General features: G+C 41.8%; 1 protein-coding gene across 3 annotated transcripts; it reads right to left on the reverse strand.

The window, feature by feature from the left end:
- Positions 1-336: 336 nt before the first annotated feature.
- Positions 337-16131, reverse strand: HSF2 (heat shock transcription factor 2). Of its 3 annotated transcripts, none has more exons than XM_081905447.1 (13): positions 15842-16130; positions 11129-11237; positions 10005-10132; positions 8868-8992; positions 7618-7693; positions 6863-6924; positions 6651-6735; positions 5669-5814; positions 4131-4394; positions 3027-3132; positions 2663-2716; positions 1968-2052; positions 337-1039 (listed from the first exon to the last, which is right to left on the reverse strand). In XM_081905447.1, exons 1-13 carry the CDS (start codon positions 15968-15970, stop codon positions 753-755), a joined length of 1656 nt encoding a protein of 551 aa, XP_081761573.1. In that variant the 5' UTR covers positions 15971-16130; the 3' UTR covers positions 337-752. The 3 variants fall into 3 exon arrangements, with proteins under 3 accessions (XP_081761573.1, XP_081761575.1, XP_081761574.1); XM_081905449.1 differs by lacking the exon at positions 15842-16130 and adding an exon at positions 14855-14908; XM_081905448.1 differs by lacking the exon at positions 2663-2716 and having other exon boundaries at positions 15842-16131.
- Positions 16132-21084: the final 4953 nt, after the last annotated feature.

Below are 21084 nucleotides of genomic sequence, written 5' to 3' on the forward strand. Positions count from 1 at the left end.
TCAACATGAATGCAATTTCAAGGTAGCTTTAATATTAAAGTCATTTTGTGTGTATGCTATAACTTAGTAAACATTCAGAAAAGATGGCTGTTTAGGTCTTCCTAGTCTTGTTTTGATTTTTTATCCAATGTGGCTGTAGGCCGTACATTTTCATAGTACTGAATATACTTCCTCTAGCCTGCTACTGAAAATCCCCTTTAACAAAGAACACATTCACAGAAAACCCCCAACCCATTCAACAGCATTTGTGCCTATGGGGTGAAGCAAGTAGTGGATACTCTTACGACTATGAAATTAAGACGGACACTTGTCAATTCAATGAAGCACTATATTCAGTTCTGGTCCCCTAACACAGTTTTATTTAAACAAAGTTGTAAAAATAGAAAACAAAGTACAGAAGAATTAAACTCTGAGTGCTACGACTTCCATCCAGAGTTACTTATTTACTTGTGTATGTCATACATTAGGACTAAAAGTGAACAAGAAAAACTGCGAGTGGCTAATACAGAGCATCCAATTACCTGGCATATTCTGAATACATAATTCCAAATATGACAGCACTAGAATGAACTCATTGTGAACTGTTGATGGTTTGTATAAATGTTTAAACTGCTCTTTTGAGACCCGAGTTTTGGGGAAAGTGATAGAACAAACTGTTTAAGGTTCCACAGTAGCTGCTCACAAAATGCCATTTACAAAAGATAGATCCCAAACAATAGCCTCAATAAATAGTTTGCTTTAACTCTCTTGTTTTAGTTGTTCAGCAGTGGCATATCAGTGTCCATTGGCACAGGAGCAAGTTCACACAAATAAAATAGTGTAGCTTCACTAGCTTCTGCTTCTGTCAGTGGCTCCAGACGAACCAGCTTGCTTTGGGTTGGTTGAGGATCCAGGCCACTTTCCAGGAGTTCATCCACTTCTATTGGTTTATCCACAGAAGAACCTGATTCAGGTGTCATATTTGCATTCTCCACTGAGCCTGGATTTCCATCAAGGAATGCAAGTAGGGGAAAGGCAGTATATTGAATGAGCTGTTTATCTGCAGGGCAAGAAACAAACCAAACCAAAATAATTACTCAAGTGCTCTATATTCCTATAGAAAAGGCTAAAAAATGGAAGAGAAACTTGTGCAATGTACAGAACTACAACTCACTTTCCAAACATACTGGGCATATGTTAACTACCGTATTTTTCGCTCTATAGGACGCACTTTCCCTCCTCCAAAAATGAAGGGGAAATGTGTGTGCGTCCTATGGAGCGAATGCAGGCTTTCGCTGAAGCCTGGAGAGCGAAAGGGGTCGGTGCACACCGACCCCTCTCGCTCTCCAGGCTTCAGAAAGCTATCCGCAAGCCTTGGGAGCCCGGCAGGAGTTCCCGCCGGGCTCCCAAGGCTTGCGGATGGCAGCCTGTGGGCTTTTCAGGGAGGTGGGAATTCCCCCATCTCCTAGAAAAGCCAGTAGAAGCCGTGCAGCCCCTTTAAAGAGCGCATGGCTTCTGCGGGAGGTGGGGAATACTCCCAGAGATTGTCGGGGCTGGTGGGGGAAGCCCGGGCTTCCCCTGCCAGCCCCGATAAGCTCCTGAGCAGCTCTGGGGTAGCCCGCGAAGCCTCCGCAGGGCAGCAGTGAGCCTTCATCCCACTGCCCTGCAGAGGCGCCCTTGGGGGCTTTTCCCCTAGGAGGGAGAAGGGCAGCCCATCACTTGACTGGCTGCCCTTCTCCCTCCTAGGGGAAAAGCCCCCAAGAGCCACACCCACACTCCATGCGGCTTGTGAAAGGGAGCGCTGAACAGAACCTAAATAATATTTTTTTTGTTGAATTCCCCCCCCCCCCAAAAAAAAATAGGTGCACCCTATGGAGCGAAAAATACGGTATTTTATTCATTTCGTGTCTAAAATAAGGGTATTTATGAATGCAGGTTAAATTATACCCAATCTACATTTCTGAAACCAAGAGAACTTGCATATCAACCTGATTTGGGGTCAGAATTAGGCACATCTTGTGTAGATGGTTGAGCACTATTAGTCTTCATAGTTTCAATTCCCTTTGTCTCCACCTTAAAAGCAAGCATGGTTACAAAAATCAGATGACTTGGTACTAATTTTTTTTAGGAACAGAGAAAACGTTTGTCTAGAAGATAACTGCTACAAGCAAATGTTCAGGAACTTATCTAGCAGCTGGGACACAGGAGTGTTAGAAATCTAGACTGTCACCATGGGTATATCCACCCAATCACATTCAAATTTTACTCTAGAAAGCATGTCTAAAATAAGGAGAATACATTTCTAAATGATGCAAATCTCCCGTTTCAAAAGCAGTTCTTAGCCTGTGTTTTTCGCCCTCTTTTGAATGCTACATGTACTTTGATAATAACTTTTTAAAATAATGATGTGTTAAACTGATGTTCCGGGCAGCATGTGCTGCCCCCCAATATAGAACTTGAAAACTTAAGATGCACATGTGTAATTTTTCAAAATGCAGAAAAAAATATGGAAAGCACAAAAAGGAAAATAGCTGCATCTTTAAATAATGTGTCAATATCAGCCTTGTTAAGGCACACAAAATGTTAAAACAAATATTAACATGCTATGCAACTGGATTAATCGAGACAACTGGCCATTGACATTACACCGTATTGCCCACTGGTGTGCTACTTTAAAACTTACTTTTGTACTATTGATATGACCTGTAGGATTCATCTGCACGGAACTTGAAAAAAGCTGGACAAGACAAAATGTACACCAAGTTTTAAAATTCTATATTCTAGATATAAATTGGGTGACTTATAAACCAAACTAATCTTTTGTGCCTGAAATAGCCACAAATAGAAATGTTCTGCACAAATCCTCAAGCACAAACTACTATTCTGCTGCTCTCTGAAACTGCAGTCTCAAGCTGTTGTTAATATAGACCTTTTGAGGTATAACACATTTAAAAAATACAAATGTATTTTTCTTGCACAAAATCTTTGTAAAGCCAAATTTGTGAGGAAAATAGAAGTAAACAAAAATATATAGTGTAAATATTTACATCAACCAGGAGATCTGGATCTATGCTGAACTGTCGTCCTGACAACATGGCCTGGAAATCCTCTAAACTGCAATCAATGCTCTCAAGATAATCCAGAAGTTCCACCCTAAAAGAGTGCAAGAAAACTCCATGAAATTCTAGCTTTTCTGAGAAATATATTGTACAAATGAATCAAAGTGCAGAAGAAAAATGAAGGTAAAGAGGACAACCACTAGGATTATTTGGAATTCAACAGGTAAGAGTTTAATTCTAGGTATCTGCAAGTGATCCATGATGTTGAGTGGGGGTATAGTGGATCAAGCATGCACTGATTCTACAGAAGACCACTAGTCTTTCAGTAAACACTAAGCATGAGATTATTCAATATTAAAAATGGAAATAAGCAACTACTCTAAAAGCTATCTGTACCTTGACTACAGAATCCCAAACTGAGGAATACTGAAGAAATACTATTAATTTGATTTATATACCACCCTTTATTCAAAAGATCCCAGGGCAGTGTACAACATTAAAAACATATTTTTGTTAAAGGTAAAGGGACCCCTGACAGTTAAGTCCAGTCACGAACGACTCAGGGGTTGTGGCGCTCATCTCGCTTTACTGGCCGAGCATATAAAAAATATATAATAGTAATAGTCTCTCTCCTTAACAGGCCACAGATTATTTAATACCCAAAGGTAAAGGGGTATGTTTTTGCTTGGTGCCTAAAGACATGTAAAGATGGCACCAGGCTAGCATTTCTGGGGGCGGCATTCCACAGACGGGGAGCCACCACTGAAAAGGCCTATTCTTGTGTTGCTACTCTCTGAACATCTTGGGGAAGGGAGACATAGAGAAGGGCCTTGGATGACAAGTGCAGGGTCCGTGTTAGTTTGTATGGGGAGAGGCGGTCCTTAAGGTATTGAGGTCCTGAACAGTGTAAATGGGTCAGCACCAGCACTTAGAATTGGGAAACATTTGAATCTCACCCACTATGCCATGTTCAGAAAGCAACAAATCAGAGAACTAGTGCAAATTTAAATATTCATGTAGCTCTTCTTGAAGCTCTTAAAAAGAGAGAGAACAAGTGTGAACTTTAAAGATGATTTGAAGAATGTGACTCACTTCCCAAGAAGATTGATATTTTGTGAAATCACTCCATTCTCACTGAGTATTGAATCCATCATCGAGACTGGGTCTTCTGCTGTTAAGGTTGACTGGCTGTTTAACTGAACAGCACCAGACATTAATGGGCTTGCACCATATGGGGAAGGACTGACAGAATCACTGGATGGAACTGTGGCTGGTTCAGCAGTTGTATTTTCATGGATTATAGGAGCATAGTCATCCTCATTGTCATCTTCGACTATTACAATGTCAGGACTATAACTGCAATACATAGATAAAATGTGATTCAAGAGAAGCAACACCCACATTTCCTTTGCAGCTCATATTAATGTAGAGAACAGCTATTAAACTGCTGCCCTTGTTATGAGCTACATAATGCTATTGTTCTGCACTTCCTTAAATGCTCAATTACTGAGAATACCAGTACGTTTCGTTTCTTTTTTTTTTGAGGAAGGGTAGAAGAGGGAAGTACCTGTTTGGTGGGGTCTAGGGAAAGAGAAGAGAGGTAAGCTCTTCCAACTCAAATGTGGCTAGGATGGCAGGTGGTAGCATATTTTAATTTTCTTTTTTCTTTCTATCCTGCCCCCAGGAATCTGCTCCAACACACCCCATTTCATCCTATACTGCTGGGAGTATATGCCTGTGGAGCTTTTTGTGAGTGTACACCAGGGAGACTCTAGCAGGTGTTATATCACATCCCACTGCAAAGCTCCACTTGCTCCACTTCTAATAATAATAATAATAATTATTATTATTATTATTTATACCCTGCCCTCCCCAGCTAGGACCGGGCCCAGGGCAGCTAACATCAAAGTATAATACATTAAAAACATAAATCAAACAAACAATTAAAAAACAGCTTAAAATCAAATTTGGAGTAGAATAAAATCAAATTATTCTGATTTCACGGATTATATCTATAGGGGATGGGAACACTGAGTGCTCACCAGGCGCAACTGTTTGTGCTGGTCTTATATGAGCTGGTGGAAAGGCTTAGGGCAGCCACTTGTATACTGGGTCTTATAACAAAAAAAAAGGGGGGGTCCAGAATGGGCCCTGACCATAGGCCTGTGTTGGAACAGCTCCGTCTTGCAAGCCCTGCGGAAAGATGTCAAATCCCGCAGGTCTCTTGCGACAGAGCATTCCACCAGGGCCAGGGCCAGAGCTGAAAAGACCCTGGCCCTGGTCAAGGCCAGCCTAACCTCCTTGAGGCCCAGGACCTCCAAAGTGTTATTGTTTGTGGACCATAAGGCCCTCTGCGGGGCATACCAGGAGAAGCGGTCCATAGGCTTTAGGATGGCTCCTTTAAGCTTACACCTTTCACCAGTTACCTTTCGGAACCATTTTGATTTAATGTTAAAATTTATAGACTAACCTATTGGATATCTTGGATCTTATCTTTTGATTAAACATTATCTTGGGATCTACACAAGACCTAGAGGGTTAAACTATCAAGTAAGATAGGGAAATAATTTCTGTAGGTCAGTGTGCCTGAGGATATTTAATTCCAAATATGTACAAATATTTTTTCTTACTTTGAGTCTGAAGCAGCATCTTCACTGCTTTCTGGAGTAACTGGAGGCTTTTCTTCATCACCAATATCATCAGTGATATCATAAATAATAATATCGTCTGACAGCTGTTCTCTCTGCTTTAAGCCATCAGTCCTGCTGTGTGGTACCTGCCCATTTACAAGAAACAAAATAGTGTCATAATGATTTTTTAAAAATTTAAATCAACCATAAATTGAAACCCATTTAGATTTATAAATCATTAGAAATTCAGACATCATACTAAACAAATATTTAGGAGTAAAATGATACAATTTCCAAATGAGCTTTCTTGAGAAATGTCAAAAGCAGCTTAAGACGAGAATCTGGAGAAACCACCCTCCCCTTAACTTTGTAAGGTGAGGGTGAGACAGTAAGTACAGTTCTGAACAAAAGCTGCCATCCTAATTAGGAAGTTTGTGTGTACACAATAAAGAGGGGGGGAAATACATTTTCTCCTTCACAACCAATGTGGGCCTTAGAGGGTTCAAGATGAATGGAAGAAAGTTACAACATAGTGAAATAATTTGTGGGAGAAGATGCAGAAAGAATGCAAAATCTGTACAATGTGTACAGACAAGACTTCTTCAGATTGTGTTTAAGGAAAAAAATAGCTCCCACATTAGTGACACCTGTTCTTTTAGCTGAATATTTTACCCTGCTTCCACCCCATTTAGCTTATCAAAACTAAACAATAATCTGACAATGCAGTATTGAGTGTAAATGCTATGGAAAAGCATCACTTGGTGCCCCCTCCCTTTCTGTCAACAGCATTCTTGGTACCTTACTGCTATATGCCTGATCTATTTTCACTCCATATAAAGGAGAACAGCCAACACAAGGGCTATGTGAATAATGATTACTGTACTCGTTTTCATGGGGAATATTGTATTTTCTCTGTCCAACCAAGCAGTGATTCTGTCCATTTTTTAATACTTTCCTTAAGTAAATTTCAGAATTAACTCACATGATGTTTGTTTTCTGCTGGTTCTTTGACTATCTGCTGGAATATGTTGGACTTCGGTGTCCCATTAGTATTCAGAAGCAATGGGCTAAATCATAAAAGTAAAAAAAAAGTTTCTAAAAAACACAAGGATTTAAACTTATGCTTCTATAAACACTATATATTCACAAAATAAACCTGTGTTACAATTCCAGTATCGTCAACCCGATGCTTACCGTTTTCGTTTCAAACTCACAAGTTGGTTATTCTGAACAAGGGTGACAATGAACTGTACAATCTGCAGAGAAAGACAGAATGTTGCCTTTAGAAAAATCCTACACACAATTAGGAGCAAGTTCAACTGAACTCAATAGTTCAATTTTATTTTTATGGTACTATACACAATCAAGTAGGCTAGAATTAAAGCCTGAAATATCAAAGCCTTAAGAGTCACCTTCCTAATAGGAATGTTAGGGACAAGAGGATTTAGAGGTCTGGGTGTCATTCTAATGCAGAGATAATAGTGCAAATCCCTAAACAGCCTAATTTTTGTATGTTTAGATATCAGATTTGTCTAAAAACAATTTAATTTTTTTTGAGAAGAAATGAATGTCTACAGATGGAACTTAAAGGCATTCAAAATATGAAACATGGAGTTCTGCAAGTTTTATATTTTGTGTATATCCCTGCGTTTAATCTCTTAACCATTTGTTATACAATTTTTAACAAAATTAGATTATTAATGCCCTTTACATTTCATGCTACCATATCCTAAACAGATCATCTGAGCTTTTTGCCACCCACTTTATCTCCAAGAAGATAATTTCAAGCTTTACTGAATTCTTACAAGTCACCTACCATTCAAGCTACCCATTTCCACTAAAACCCCTTCCCCTTTACAATATACAAATAACTGCTTCCCTTCCAATTTTGTACTGCATTTATATATGACTTTAAATTATTCTTCTGAAGAAAGAAGTTACAGAATTACCTTTCGAATAACTTGCTGTTGCTGCAGATGTTTTGCTCTCAGTTCTGCTACCTCCCGCCAAAGAGATTCATTTTCTCTGTTTCAAAATGTTTACAGTCAATATAAGGATTACTAACTGACCTAGATAAAGGTAAAAAGTTAAAGGACCCCCAGAACGGTTAAGTCCAGTCAAAGGTGACTATGGGGCACTCATCTCACTTCAGGCTGAAGAGGCAGTGTCTGACCACAGAAAGCTTTCTGGGTCATGTGGCCACCATGACTAAACCACTTCTGGTGCAACAGGACACTGTGACAGAAGCCAGAGTGCACGGAAACACAGTTTACTTGCCCGCTGCAGTGGTACCTATTTATCTGCTTGCACTGGTGTGCTTTCCAACTGTTAGGTTGGCAGAAGCTAGGACAGAGCAATGGGAGCTCACCCCATTGCACATTTCTGAACTGCCGACCTTCCAATCGGCAAGCTCAAGAAGCTTAGTGGTTTCAACCACAGCGCCACCCACATCCCAATAACTGACCTAGTGAAACTTGGAACTGTAATTATACCTTATTGTTAACTAAGCCAAAACATATATAATTAAAATAATCACATATTCATGCTTATCCCCCCCTTTCCTATTTTAGATTGTGAATTCCTTGAAACAGGGACCTGTCACACCTCTTCTTTGTAATACAAAATACACAAAGACAGCACTACAGGGAGTACAGTGGTACCGCAGGTTAAGAACTTAATTTGTTCTGGAGGTCTGTTCTTAACCTGAAACTGTTCTTAACCTGAGGTACCACTTTAGCTAATGGGCCTCCCGCTGCTGCCACGCCGCCGCCACACGGTTTCTGTTCTCTTCCTGAAGCAAAGTTCTAACTTGAGGTACTATTTCTGGGTTAGTGGAGTCTGTAACCTGAAGCATCTGTAACCTGAGGTACCACTGTACTCAGTTGCCTTACTCAGAACAGACCCATTGAAATGGAAGACCCATAGACATGGCCATTAATTTCAATGCGTCTACTCAGAGTAACACTTAGGTGAACACCAGCCTTAATAAACAACTGTTTCCTTAAAAGTGCCATAAACACACCAGTAATGATATAAATAATGATGATAATAATTGTAGTAGTAGTAAATATCCTGCCTATCTGGCTGGGTTTCCCCAGCCACTCTGGGAAGCTTACAGCATATCTAAAAACAGTTTTAGATGAACTAGTAGTCTTTCATACTCATCCTCCTGAAAAATCAAGCTAGAAATCTTATTTACCGCTTCAGAGCAGATAGCCTGGATTCAATAGTCTCTTGTTTACTTTGAACCTTCTGAGCACTGCTTATGATTTTAGACAGATCTTCCTGACGAATTTTATTTTCTTCAGGCCTTGAAGAAGAAACCTGTAAGAATTATCACCACAAATTTAAGTTAACATGTTACTTTGAAAAATATGGATTACAGTGACTATTAACTGATAAGGTTTTGCTCTGAATCCATGCAGTTTTGTACTTCTGCTTTCAATTAACACAAATGTACACATGGATGGAATCTGCAAGATCGTGTAGGGATCATATGCCATCTGAAAATGAACTAAATAAACAAAGGCTATGCTGAATTCAAATAATTCAAAAAGAATAAAAAGGGGAGTGCTATGTACGTATGTATGATTATTATAGGGCGGAAATGTCAAGAGAATAATGGAGGGATATTCAAGCTGGATGGTCAGGGTCTTGTTCCATCTCTTACAGAGAATTCCCTTTTCACCCAGATGCTTACCAAAGCTACTTTATGCAGGTATCGTAGCAAATAAGAAATAAATAGTGCAAACATTCCATGAGGTCAGATGACAATTTTCGCAAGCATAGAGGATGGAAGAAGTGGGGTTTGTAAAAAGGAGAAAAAGTGTAGAAGGTAAGCAAGTGAAATCTGACATAGGTCGTTGTGCCAAATGAAGATAAGATATTTCGATCAGTCTAAGGAAGCGCTTCACCAATGAAACAGAAATCCAGGGAGATTGAACATCTCCCTGGATTTCTGTTTCATTGGTGAAGCGCTTCCTTAGACTGATCGAAATAGGTCCAAGACTTGCTTCTGCCTTTAGATCAGAGAACTGGCCATCCCCCTTTGTTGAAGGCATATTTTAGGTTACAGTAAGCCATCCTTGATCTGTAATTCTAGATCTTGATGTGATGTGACTGAAGGCTTGCATGCAGCTGTTTTGAACTGTTGCACGGCAGTCTTGTTGGCATGTGCATTGCTTTGTACTCAGTAAATCTGAATTGTACTGTTCCTTTTCTGCAATCTAGATTTCTGTTCCCACTTACACTATCTGTAAGATCCTGGCAAACCCTCACATGGATCTACGTCAGTGCTTACAGAAGGTTCAAAGCTTCCAGGCTCCCTTTCACTAACCTTTCTTTTAATGTGCTCCAGTAAGTCTTCCCGTCCTTGCTTGAAGTAGGGGTGTTGAAATTCAACAGGGCCATCTCTTTCCAATTTGACAATGCCAGAGTCAACATGGACTACCTTACGGAAACCATCTGAAAAGAATAAACAAACTATGGAAAAGCCTACTGGAATAATCAAGGCTACAATCCTCATTCAGCTGAGTGAAAATGTTGCTGTCTTTGTGCAGGTAGCAGCTCTGCCTATTCACATTTATTTTGCCTTTAGTGAAAGCTATTCTGCTACAAGCTGCCCTTCATTTGTGCAAGTTTCTGTGTGACTAGCCCTAGGTGCATTATCAACCTATGCAGGGTCCCATTTTGTTTCCCTTCCAGCCTTATTAGTCCTGGGTTTTATCTTGGGATAACAAGGCCGTACTCATAAGAGCAGCGGAAGGCAGAACAACAAAGCCAACCACAGCCTTCATATATTAGTACTATAAAGGCTATATCTAAGAGTTCTAGCTTTAAAGTACCACTTAAAATATGACATACACATTCAATCATCACAATGCAATGCTGTGTTACAAGATGGGTGTCCTTCCTAAAATAAGGAGATGAACTTAAACTGCTATGTGTCATGTACCTGTCCCTTCTGGAAGAAGATACTATCAATATCATGGGATTTCTTTTTTATAAAGCTGCCACCCATGCTCTCAAAATGCTTATAAAAACCTTATTACTGGTTGTCAAACATGACTGAAGTTCACACAAAAACCAAGCTGCAGGCTGCAGCTATGAGGATGGCTCGTTGCTTTGAATCAATTCTCTCTCAGCGTCAGCTGTCCTTCTCCTAGTTGAGATTCCTGCATAGATGACCCTCTGGATCCCTTCCAAGTCTACATTTCTTTGATTCACTCAATATGCAGTATGCATTCTGCTTGTTTTCCCTTGCATTCCAGTCAGTGACTGCAACTGAATGCCTTACGAAACTGTTTTGCACAATAAATGATTAAAACTGAGGAATAGTTAGAATCTGTTATTACAATAAAAGGTAGAATCCATCTCAGAACTGAATTCCATGGAGTTCAATGTTTTAAATGTAGACCAGTATATCTAAAGGTTAATACTACATATTGTTATAAAACTCACACATATTCAGCTGTCTCACAAAGCTTGCCATGTTGTTGTGCTTGAAGTACTTTGGAAGAATCTCTTTGGCAAATCTTTGTTCATCCAACACAAGGAAACTCTGTCCATTCTGCAATGAAGATCACAATCACATTCAATGCCTAAATAATGTGGTTAGAAATGTAAAACAGTTTCTTAAGCATAGACTATCATTAACCAAATGAAAAACAACAAAGCCAGCGGATGTGATGGGATACCTGCTGAAGTCTTCAAAGTGGGCGGAGCTAAACTTACACAACAACTTCACTAGCTCATCGAAAAAATCTGGGAGAGATCCCAGCAGACTTTAGGGATGCCAAAATTATGAACCTCTTTAAAAAAGGTGATAGAACAAAGTACGGAAACTATCAAAGGATCTCTTTATTAGCTGCAGCCTGCAAAATTCTTGCAAGGATCTTAGCAAACTGTCTCCGAACAATATCTAAGGCTACCCCTCCTGAATCCCAAAATGGTTTTCAACCTTCTAGGGGGATAGTAAAAAGGTAAAGGTACCCCTGCCCGTACGGGCCAGTCTTGACAGACTCTGGGGTTGTGCGCCCATCTCACTTAAGAGGCCAGGGGCCAGCGCTGTCCGAAGACACTTCCGGGTCACGTGGCCAGCGTGACATCGCTGCTCTGGCGAGCCAGAGCCGCACACGGAAACGCCGTTTACCTTCCCGCTAGTAAGCGGTCCCTATTTATCTACTTGCACCCGGAGGTGCTTTCAAACTGCTAGGTTGGCAGGCGCTGGGACCGAGCAGCGGGAGCGCACCCCGCCGCAGGGATTCGAACCGCCGACCTTTCAATTGGCAAGTCCTAGGCGCTGAGGCTTTAACCCACAGCGCCACCTGCGTCCTTCTAGGGGGATAGTGTACATGATTTTCAGCGCTCGAAAGCTTCCAGAAAAATGCTAAGATCAAAATTAACCACTGTATATGGCATTTACTGACCTGACTAAGGCCTTTGAAACTGTAAATCATAATGCCCTGTGGACTGTCCTCCTTAAAATCGGCTGCCCAGATGCATTTGTGAACATCTTTTGGCTCATCCATGATAATATGACAGCAACAACTGCAGATAATTGCTCTCAAAGTGAACCATTCACAGTGGGATCAGGTGTTAAACAAGGTTGTGATATCACCCCAACTCTTTATTTACTATTTTCATTGCCATGACCCTACACTTTGTTGAAGGGAAACTCCCCACCAGAATACAAATCATATCAAACAGATGGAAAGCTCTTTAATTTGAGTAGGCTGAAAACAAAGAGTAAGGTTACCTTAACTTCTGCCATAAAGCTTCAGCATACTGATGACAACATAGCGTGTGCACACTCAAGAGGATGACCTCCAAACCATACTAAATATCTTCACATAAGCTTATAAAAAGCTTGGCCTATCGCTCAACATCCAAAAAACCAAAGCGCTGTACCAACAAGCACAAAACAACGCCTCTGCATAGCTACAAATCCAACTCAGTGGTGTAATGTTGGAAAGCGTCAATCACTTCCCCCACCTGGGCAGTTACCTTTCCACAAGGGCTGACATTGACGCCAAAATCCAACAACCTTTGAGCTCTGCGAGTGCAGCTTTCTCCCGATTGAAGTGCAGTGTGTTTGTGGACTGGTACATTCGCAGGGAAACCAAAATGCTTGTTTACAAAGCTATTGTACTACCAACCTTACTGTATGCTTGTGAAACATGGACCATTTATAATGCAACTCCATTGATACAAGTTAGGAATCATCTATTGAATCTTGCTCCACACTATTTTTATGCTAATCTTTGTGCATACTGAAACAATGTGCAGAGTGAAGCAAGATCAGGTAAATCAGGAAGAAGGGGCTAATTAAAAATGAAACAGATAAATGAGAATCAACTGCAGAATGATTCTGCTGCATACATACCCGAGTAATATTCATTCTTATCATGGCTGAGCTTAGAATATTTCAGAATTGTTATTTATACTTACATAAAAACGGAGACAAAACACAAGCATATTTCCACAACTCCTCAAGGTTACTCAGATAAAACATGAAGGAGGCAGACCATATTCCCTATTAGTATGGTATGCATGTTGCTCAGTAACTGGAAAATTACAAAGACGAGAATTCTTGGTTGAGAAAATATTCAAATGCTCTGGTCATGAAAGGGAGCAGCCCAAAAGGCTTATTCTTCCAACTTGTCTCTCCGTGAAAAAGTCTACTTGAACAAAAGTTTCATGTGCACATCAGAGCACATGTGCAGTGTGTACATTATTGGTGGTGTTGGCGTTTTTTTAAAAAATTCTTGTTTACAAACTTAACTGCAAGATTTGGCCTGTTCTGCTTGTCCCCTGCAAATTTTGGGTTTCCAACTGGTGGCACCAGTGACTACACCACTGTCCTTGGTCTGTTACCTACTGCTTCCCTGTTGTCAAGCGCTTTGGCAGCATTCTTTATTGTACTACTTCCTGAAAGGTCTTTAGGAGAGATTGGATGTTTTCAATTGTTCCCATTACCTGGATGAAGACTTGACTAAGTCACCACATCTGCAGCTTTCCACAGAAATGCTGCAAGGGAAGATGAAGAGAGATTTCCTGGACAAGCACTCAGGCAGAGATTTTAACCTTTGCTGCCACCAATGCCCTTTCTATATTGTTTGCCCCTTCATCTACCCATAACACCCTGGCTTTTGTTTCTTTGCCAAACTGGTGTACATGACTGCACAAATTCCTGCAACTGTATCCTGAATAGAAAGTGTCCTTCCTCTTTAAGAGAACTGAAATGGATGCATGGACATACAAAATGGACTGCAAATGAGCAAAAGGAATGCAGTGTAAATCTTACTGCTTATATTAAGATGATTAAATAGCCTATTTTTACCTACCAAATAGTTCCTAAGCCTGGAATCAAACAAAAGAATTAAGTACCTAAAACTTCATATGCTAAAAATAAAGTGTCACTGTTAGCAGGATAGGGAATGTGACACAAAAACTATGCAAAAGATGAATGCCTCTGAGAGCTGGACATTGTTTGCCTTAGGCATACAAAGACTGTCTGAAAATTGATCACCAAAGCTTTCCTACCCTGCTGTTCCAATTTGTACAAGTTCCCAGACAATTGTGATGCTAATGAAGGAGGACCTCTTCTACATTGTTACAGAAAGAGTGTACTCAACATTCATCAATTTGTTCATAACAATCTCAGTTCTTTGCTTCTCACCATAAGGTTTTATTCATACAGGTGTAACTCCTTCCATAATTCTTGGAATTTGTCTATTTTGGGCAAAACAGAGAAGCAGTAATCTAACAACCTGTAGCCCAATATGGTCTACGGAGCTACTGAGCTGCCACCTCCTCTTCTCCATGTAATCCTACCTATGGGGGAGCACTACTAGAATCAAACCTAGGACAAGAAACTATAGTGATTATTTAGCACTTTAGTGCATTCAAAATGATCCACATCTCAATACACAAGACAGCTGTTTTGACTAAAACAGACCAACATGGCTACTACCTCTGTTTACAAGAGAAGTGAGTAACCTTTTTTGACTTGAGAACCACCTTCAGCCCTTGCTGATCTCCCGGAGCTACAAACAGAGGTCTAAACCTCTCTACTGACTCCAACACTTTGTGTGTATTTATGTTTCCTTCCCAAAATTAATGGACTATTGGAAGTCAATAAAATGGCAGATATGTGTGTTAGTGCATAAGAGGCTGAGCCAGTACCTGTAAGGGCAGTTCTGCCACAGTTTTGTAAGGCCCCATGTTGTGGAGGTAATAGGCAAGATAATACTGTAATGGTTCACCTAGAACTACTGGCCAAGTTCATGCCTAAGGAGAAAATAATAATGCATAAACCAGGGACTCACCCAAACCAGATCTTAACACAGTCAGTAAGATGCTCACGACCTAAGTATGTTCTCTTAACTCGTGCCTTTTTTTGTGTGTACACCACACGCAGGAACACCCCTCACCCTCTGATTGCGGACTATTTCCATACAAGGCGTTTCTCCTACATGCGAACCACCTCCGTGTTAAGGACGCGGGTAGATATGTGCTGATCCACACGTGCCTACGTCAAAGCCACGTTTGGGAAGGGTCGCGCGGCACATCCTCCTCCCCTTTATATTTGGCTGCCTGTCGCCTCCCTTCCCCTGGAACTTGTTTCGCAGCCATTAGGTAGACTGGAGGGGGGGGGTAAGGTTCCATGTTGCGGGAACCGAAGCGCGGCCTTCAGATTGCCGTGTGGTGTGTATAGACGGCTGCCGAGGCCTCCTTCTCTCCCCCCCCCCGCTCCCTCGGACGAAGGCGCCCTAATAGCGAACCCGAGTGCGCCTCGGGCCTCACGGGGCCCTTCGTGGGTAGGCCGCGTGAAGCCCCCCCCCACGCCCGTCAGGAAAACAGAAAGCGTGACCAACGCCTGACCACGCCCCCTTCCCTTCTCTCTCTCTCCCCCCCCCGGCCTTTTGTCCCATTGAAGGCCCAAGACGCGACACAGACGCGAAGATGGGCGGCTGAGGGGAGAAGAAGAGAAAAAGGGTGGGAAGGAAGGAAGGAGCGCGGGATCCATGAAACGGCGACGGGAGATGGCGGGGAGGCCGATGACCTCCCTCATTCCCGCCTCGCTCCGCGCCGCGTCGCCTACCGAGCGAGGAGGCCTCGCCTCATCCCGCTCCCCTGGCCCCCATCCTCCTCCTCCTCCTCAGCGCCTACCTGGCTCCAGGTGATGAGCTGGTTGCTCGGCGCGTCGCCCACCAGCGCCCAGAGCTTGCTGAGGAAGGCCGGGACAGCCGTGGCGGCGCCCGCGTTCGCCGCCGACGTTACCGGCTGCTGCTGCTTCATCTTCGCCCGCTGAAGTGCGCCTGAGGCAGTCTCGGCCGTCGGTGCCGCCGTTGTCCTTCGCTACCGCTGCTAGTACCGTCGCCGCCGCTCCTCCTCCTCCTGCCTGCCCGCTCCTCCCCCCGCAAGGCGCGTGCGCGCCGCCCCGCACGCGCGGCGGGGGGGGGCTCGCGAGTTCTTCGCCCCGCCTTTTACATAACGAGTCCACGTGCGCGGCCCTCACGTGCCACAACAGCGAGAATTCTCGCCTTTCATTGGTCGGGAAAGCGTCGGAGAGAGCGGAGGGGCTCCCATTGGCTCCGGGTGCGGAATAAATAAATAAATATATAAATCGGGAGACGGAAATTTCCACTGACGTGGAATGCAAATTTTGGAGAGAGCCGTAAGTTCGGCCAATCAGGGGGAGTTTCTCCAAATAAGAATGGAAGGCCGGAGCGGCAGCGGCGCGCGCGAAGGGGAGGGAAGGAAGGAAGGTGGGCGGGCGAGGCTCAATGGTGGTGAAAAATTAAAGAAGGGGGGGGGGAAGGCTCTGGGTTGGGAGGCGGTGGCTTTGGAATTAGAAGCGTAGTATTTGCCCCTGAAGTTGCCACGCTTCTAGTAATGCAGGTTGCGGTCCAAGCTCTGCACCCGTAGAAATAGCTGGGGCGGGGTTTAGCTATTGGTGACAGAAGCAGGTGCTTTGCATCAGGGCCGGATTTAGGTTTGATGAGGCCCTAAGCTACTGAAGGTAATAGGCCTTCAGTATATGTCTAGCTGTCCTTTGTCATCAACAAATTGTTACTGTTTTTTGTGTTGAATATATTGTAATTTATGGACTTAATAGGTATGTAAAGCCATTTGCACATAACAAATAGGAACCAACATAACACAAAACACTTACTGTATGTAGGTTTTATTTTATTTGGTTTTTATCTTCTATTTTGGAAATGTACATCCGTTTTTTTTCCCTTTCATTTTTTTGGGGGCCCCCAAGAGAGTGGGGCCCTAAGGTATAGCTTGTTTAGCTCATACGTAAATCCAGCACTGCTTTGCATGGAGAAGGGCTCGACCATGTTCGGGTACAGCCTTTGAGAAGGGCCTGGGAAGCCTAGGCAGCTGCTGCTACTCAAGTGTGCTTGGATGGACCATTTATCTAATGCGACAGATTCCCTGTCTTCCCAGCAATTATCCTCTGCTGCTCAGCTGGAAAAGTGCTTCTGTTCTCACTCCCCCCACCTAGCACTCCATTGCACCGTCTCTTAGAATTCTTCTTCTTTTCCTTAAAAAGAAATCTGATCACTACTATGTTTGTGAATCATCTTCCTAATGACTAGTATTATGGTCTTAAAACACTGTGATACTCTTTAATTACATCTGGGAAAGTGTTATAGTGACAGTTACAAGATCAATACAATAAACTGGTAAAGGCTGGCCGGGCTCCTCCAGCTGCTAGGCTCAGGTGTGTTCCATGGCTCTCCCCCTCTATGTTGCAGAGTCCCTTCTGCAACAGGAATGTGCAGGCAGATGTTTAAAAAACCCCCACCTCTCACACATTATTTCAATGTATGTGTTTTTTGGGCCCTGAAAGAGCAGCGAGCTCTTTTAAAAAACTGGTCATTATTATTTTTAAGGGGAGTAGGGTAAGCAGTAGGCTGTTGTGGCTGGGAAGCTGCCAATTAATGAGGTCAAAATATGCAGGGAATTATTAAAAATTATTTTCTGCCCTGGTGTTGTTAGATTATGTATACTATACCCAATCCTGAAATTTTTGGGGGGACGACTCTTAACCTTTTGGTTGTCTCTGGGTAAAAGTTTAATAGATACAAATTTTCTGGATACAAAACCCAAATGAATTGGCTATAATATAGTCAACCTTTTTATACCTACCGCCGACAAATGCATCTTTCTTGATGGTAAAATTTCCTTACCGCCCACCAGCACTCGATGGAAGGAGCATTCAGCTTGTGCCGTAGAACCCTCGACCACCCACCTAGAATCCTGAAACACCCACTAGTGGGTGATAGGGACCAGGTTGACAACCCCTGATGTAGACAAACCTACCAAAGAAGACAATACACATTGCTTGGAAAGACAGCCAGTTCAATATCTAGGATTACACAAAAAATGGAAAGAGATCTTAGAATACAATCCTAATAAATTCATGTGGAAAGCAAAAGAAAATGACTTAAATAAGTGGGCAAATCTGAAGATCTGTATGGCAAATGTCCTTCATAAAAATGTTAGTTTTATTTTTGGAACGTGCCTTTACGGTTCCTCAGAAATGAATAGGAAAAAATGGCAGAAAATATTAATCCATTTTGTTGGGGAAGGGAAAAAGCAATAGATCACTTCACTGAGAGAACTTTATTTAAAGCAATTAAAATGATGGGAGAGCATTATATGCTTAGAGAAATATGAATCTGCAACACTAACACATCTGAAAACACGATTCCTGACAGCTGTTCTTATTTTATCTGTAATTGTAATATTTTATCTGTAATTTTTTCTGCATTGAGTCAAGGAATAGGTAAGGGATAACTAAATTTAATAATAATAATAGCCCTTGAACATACTAATATTTCAACTGAATTAAAAATACATCATGCTGCTTAAGTAGAAAGAATCTGAAAGAATTGATGTAAGCATATATGTTCTTAATTTTTTTTTAAGTGTCCTGGATTTATTTCCACCCATGGCTATAACTTGCAATGAAGAAAAAATAATTTGCTGGATAAGCAAATAATTTAAGGGTCTAATGAACGATACCTGCCTCTGCTGAGGAATCAATTCCATTCCTGACAGCTACAAATTTGTAGTTCATGAAACTGAATTTTAAAAGAAACTCAACCTGCAATTTTGCATTGCATAGTCTGAAAGACGACACTTTCTGAAAATTGCCAGTGTATGTACAGCTCATTAACTATTGCTGACCTTAAAAAAGTGCACTGTGACCTCTGTGTGACATTTGTAATTTGCATGTGGTCTAGAACTAACCATCTTGAGTATTCACACTGATGTGTACGATAGTGACTTAAGACCACAGTGCAAAATAACTCACCTGACTACCCTCCAGCTTTTTCTGCCCAAAAAAGGTGGCACTTCAGAAACATATGAGGAGGCTGTTTAATTGAGAAGCCCAGAATAGTGGGCAGAGCAATCAGCCTGGAATGGACAAATGTCACATAATGTCTACCACTACTATGCACCTCAGCCCCCTCAATTCTATTGATTTAGTTCATAGGTGTACAGAACTAGTAGAGGAAGGTTTTTATAGGACTTCACTAAGCACTGGGTTTTTATGATTTGTGCTATGTTTTCTCCAAAGCAGTTAAGTGAGGGCCAGCCCATAATGCTAGGTGGAGCGGGATACATTTGTCTAAAAGCTTTTAATGAGTTTGAAAAAATTGAAATGTGGATCTTGATGTGTGGAGTTCTTCCTCCCTCAACCCCTTCCAGATAAAATATAATCATTCCTCTGTTCATTAATGCTTCGAAGGTTTGCTATCAGTCTAGCTCCTCTGAACAAAATGTGTCAAGCGTTTTTATATTTTTGGTGCCATTTCCCCCCTCATTTTGGTAAAAGGAAAGCTGGCTTTGATAATCTAGCTGCACTAATAGTGTGTATGCTTGTAAGTTGTATGCCTTTCATTGCTAACAGGCTTTCTTATTAGTGGCCTGGGATATTGGTTGATGTTTCTTCAATGGAAAGTAATGGCTAGGAAATAGTTTGAGATTTTATTGGTACACCACCTTGCCATAGCTTAAAACCATGCTCAAGGTGGCTTCAACATGAAAAGATAATAGAATCCAAACATAAGAAACACACACACACACACACACACACACACACACACAATGTACACAACAAACTGAACAATTTCCACATAAATAATGTGTTACTTGTATCATCATTTTCATATCAATAACAACAATATCCTAGCTCAGCTATACATATTTATCTATGTATGATCCCATTCAGAGGCTGGTATGAAGAAGTAATTGCCTGAATTTGTGAATAACAGTGTCAACACTGTCTGTTATTTAATTATATGATTGCTAAAATATTTTATTTTCTTAAAAAGAGGAATAACTGTTGCAAAATTTCAATACTGTATATTGTTAACGTCTACCTCAAGGGGGTGCCAGTGTCATTCCAATGTTAAAAAGTGGTGGTGAATGAAACATTTCTTGACTTTTTTTTTTTACTTCTGGTAGTAAGCTTATTCAATAAGCATAATGTTACTGGCTTACGTATAGAAAGAGCATGCCTACATAATTTCCACTGAACTTTGCACACCCAAACATATGTTCAGAGACATGTCGGGAAGCTAAACTGAAGCACTTGTGCAGGATTTTTAAAAAATCTATATTTAATACGTGATACTTGGTGGCAATGACTTGTATGCAAAAATATATTGCATGAGCAGAAAGGCCCTTAAAGTTAGGCAGAGCTGCCAGATTCTTGCAATTTCCTTGCCATTACCGCCTCCTCCTGCCCCATCAGGAGGGAACAGTTGTCCCAGAGGGAACAGCTTTTGAGGTGTGGGTGGGCTCAAGGGAACACAGGAAGCTGCCTTATACAGTGGTACCTCAGGTCCGTTTTTAACCTGAAACTGTTCTTAAACTGAGGTACCACTTTAGCTAATGGGGCTTCCCATTGCTGCCGTGCGGCTGCTGCGTAATTTCTGTTCTCATCCTGAAGCAAAGTTCTTAACCCGAGGTACTATTTCTGGGTTAGCAGAGTCTGTAACCTGAAGTGTCTGTAACCTGAGGTACCACTGTGGTGAGCCAGACCATTAGTTCAGCTAGCTCAGGGTAATCCATGCTGGCAGTGGCTTCCCAGGATTTCCAACGAAGTTCCTGAATTCAGTCTTTATGACCTTGTGACATAACAATGTAGGAACAGAGGTGGGAAGGGGTTGGAATCCTCCCCCCCAGTTCCCTCCCCACTTGACCTTCACATTTCTATATCCAGTTTGCTGTTCCCTTTCTGCTCACTGTGCCACAGAAACCACTGCTAGGTTTGCAAACAAGCTTGCCACACAGTGGCAGTGCAGCCCTACCTGAGGCAAGCGAAGTCAAAACTGAACTTCAATTAATGGTGAAATTGCAAACAGGAATGAAGCTTGTGTACACAG

This window comes from Podarcis melisellensis (assembly GCF_964234715.1).
Source record: "Podarcis melisellensis genome assembly, chromosome: 3".
NCBI classification, from domain to species: domain Eukaryota; kingdom Metazoa; phylum Chordata; class Lepidosauria; order Squamata; family Lacertidae; genus Podarcis; species Podarcis melisellensis.

Excerpts from the sequence above, each read along its gene's own strand:
- HSF2 (XM_081905447.1), bottom strand. The coding sequence starts at position 15,970 with ATGAAGCAGCAGCAGCCGGTAACGTCGGCGGCGAACGCGGGCGCCGCC. Across the intron at positions 6,736-6,862 it reads GTGAGTTTGAAACGAAAACG|CCCATTGCTTCTGAATACTA; the intron begins GTAAGCATCGGG and ends TTTATGATTTAG. Across the intron at positions 1,040-1,967 it reads TAATTCTGACCCCAAATCAG|ATAAACAGCTCATTCAATAT; the intron begins GTTGATATGCAA and ends CTTGCCCTGCAG.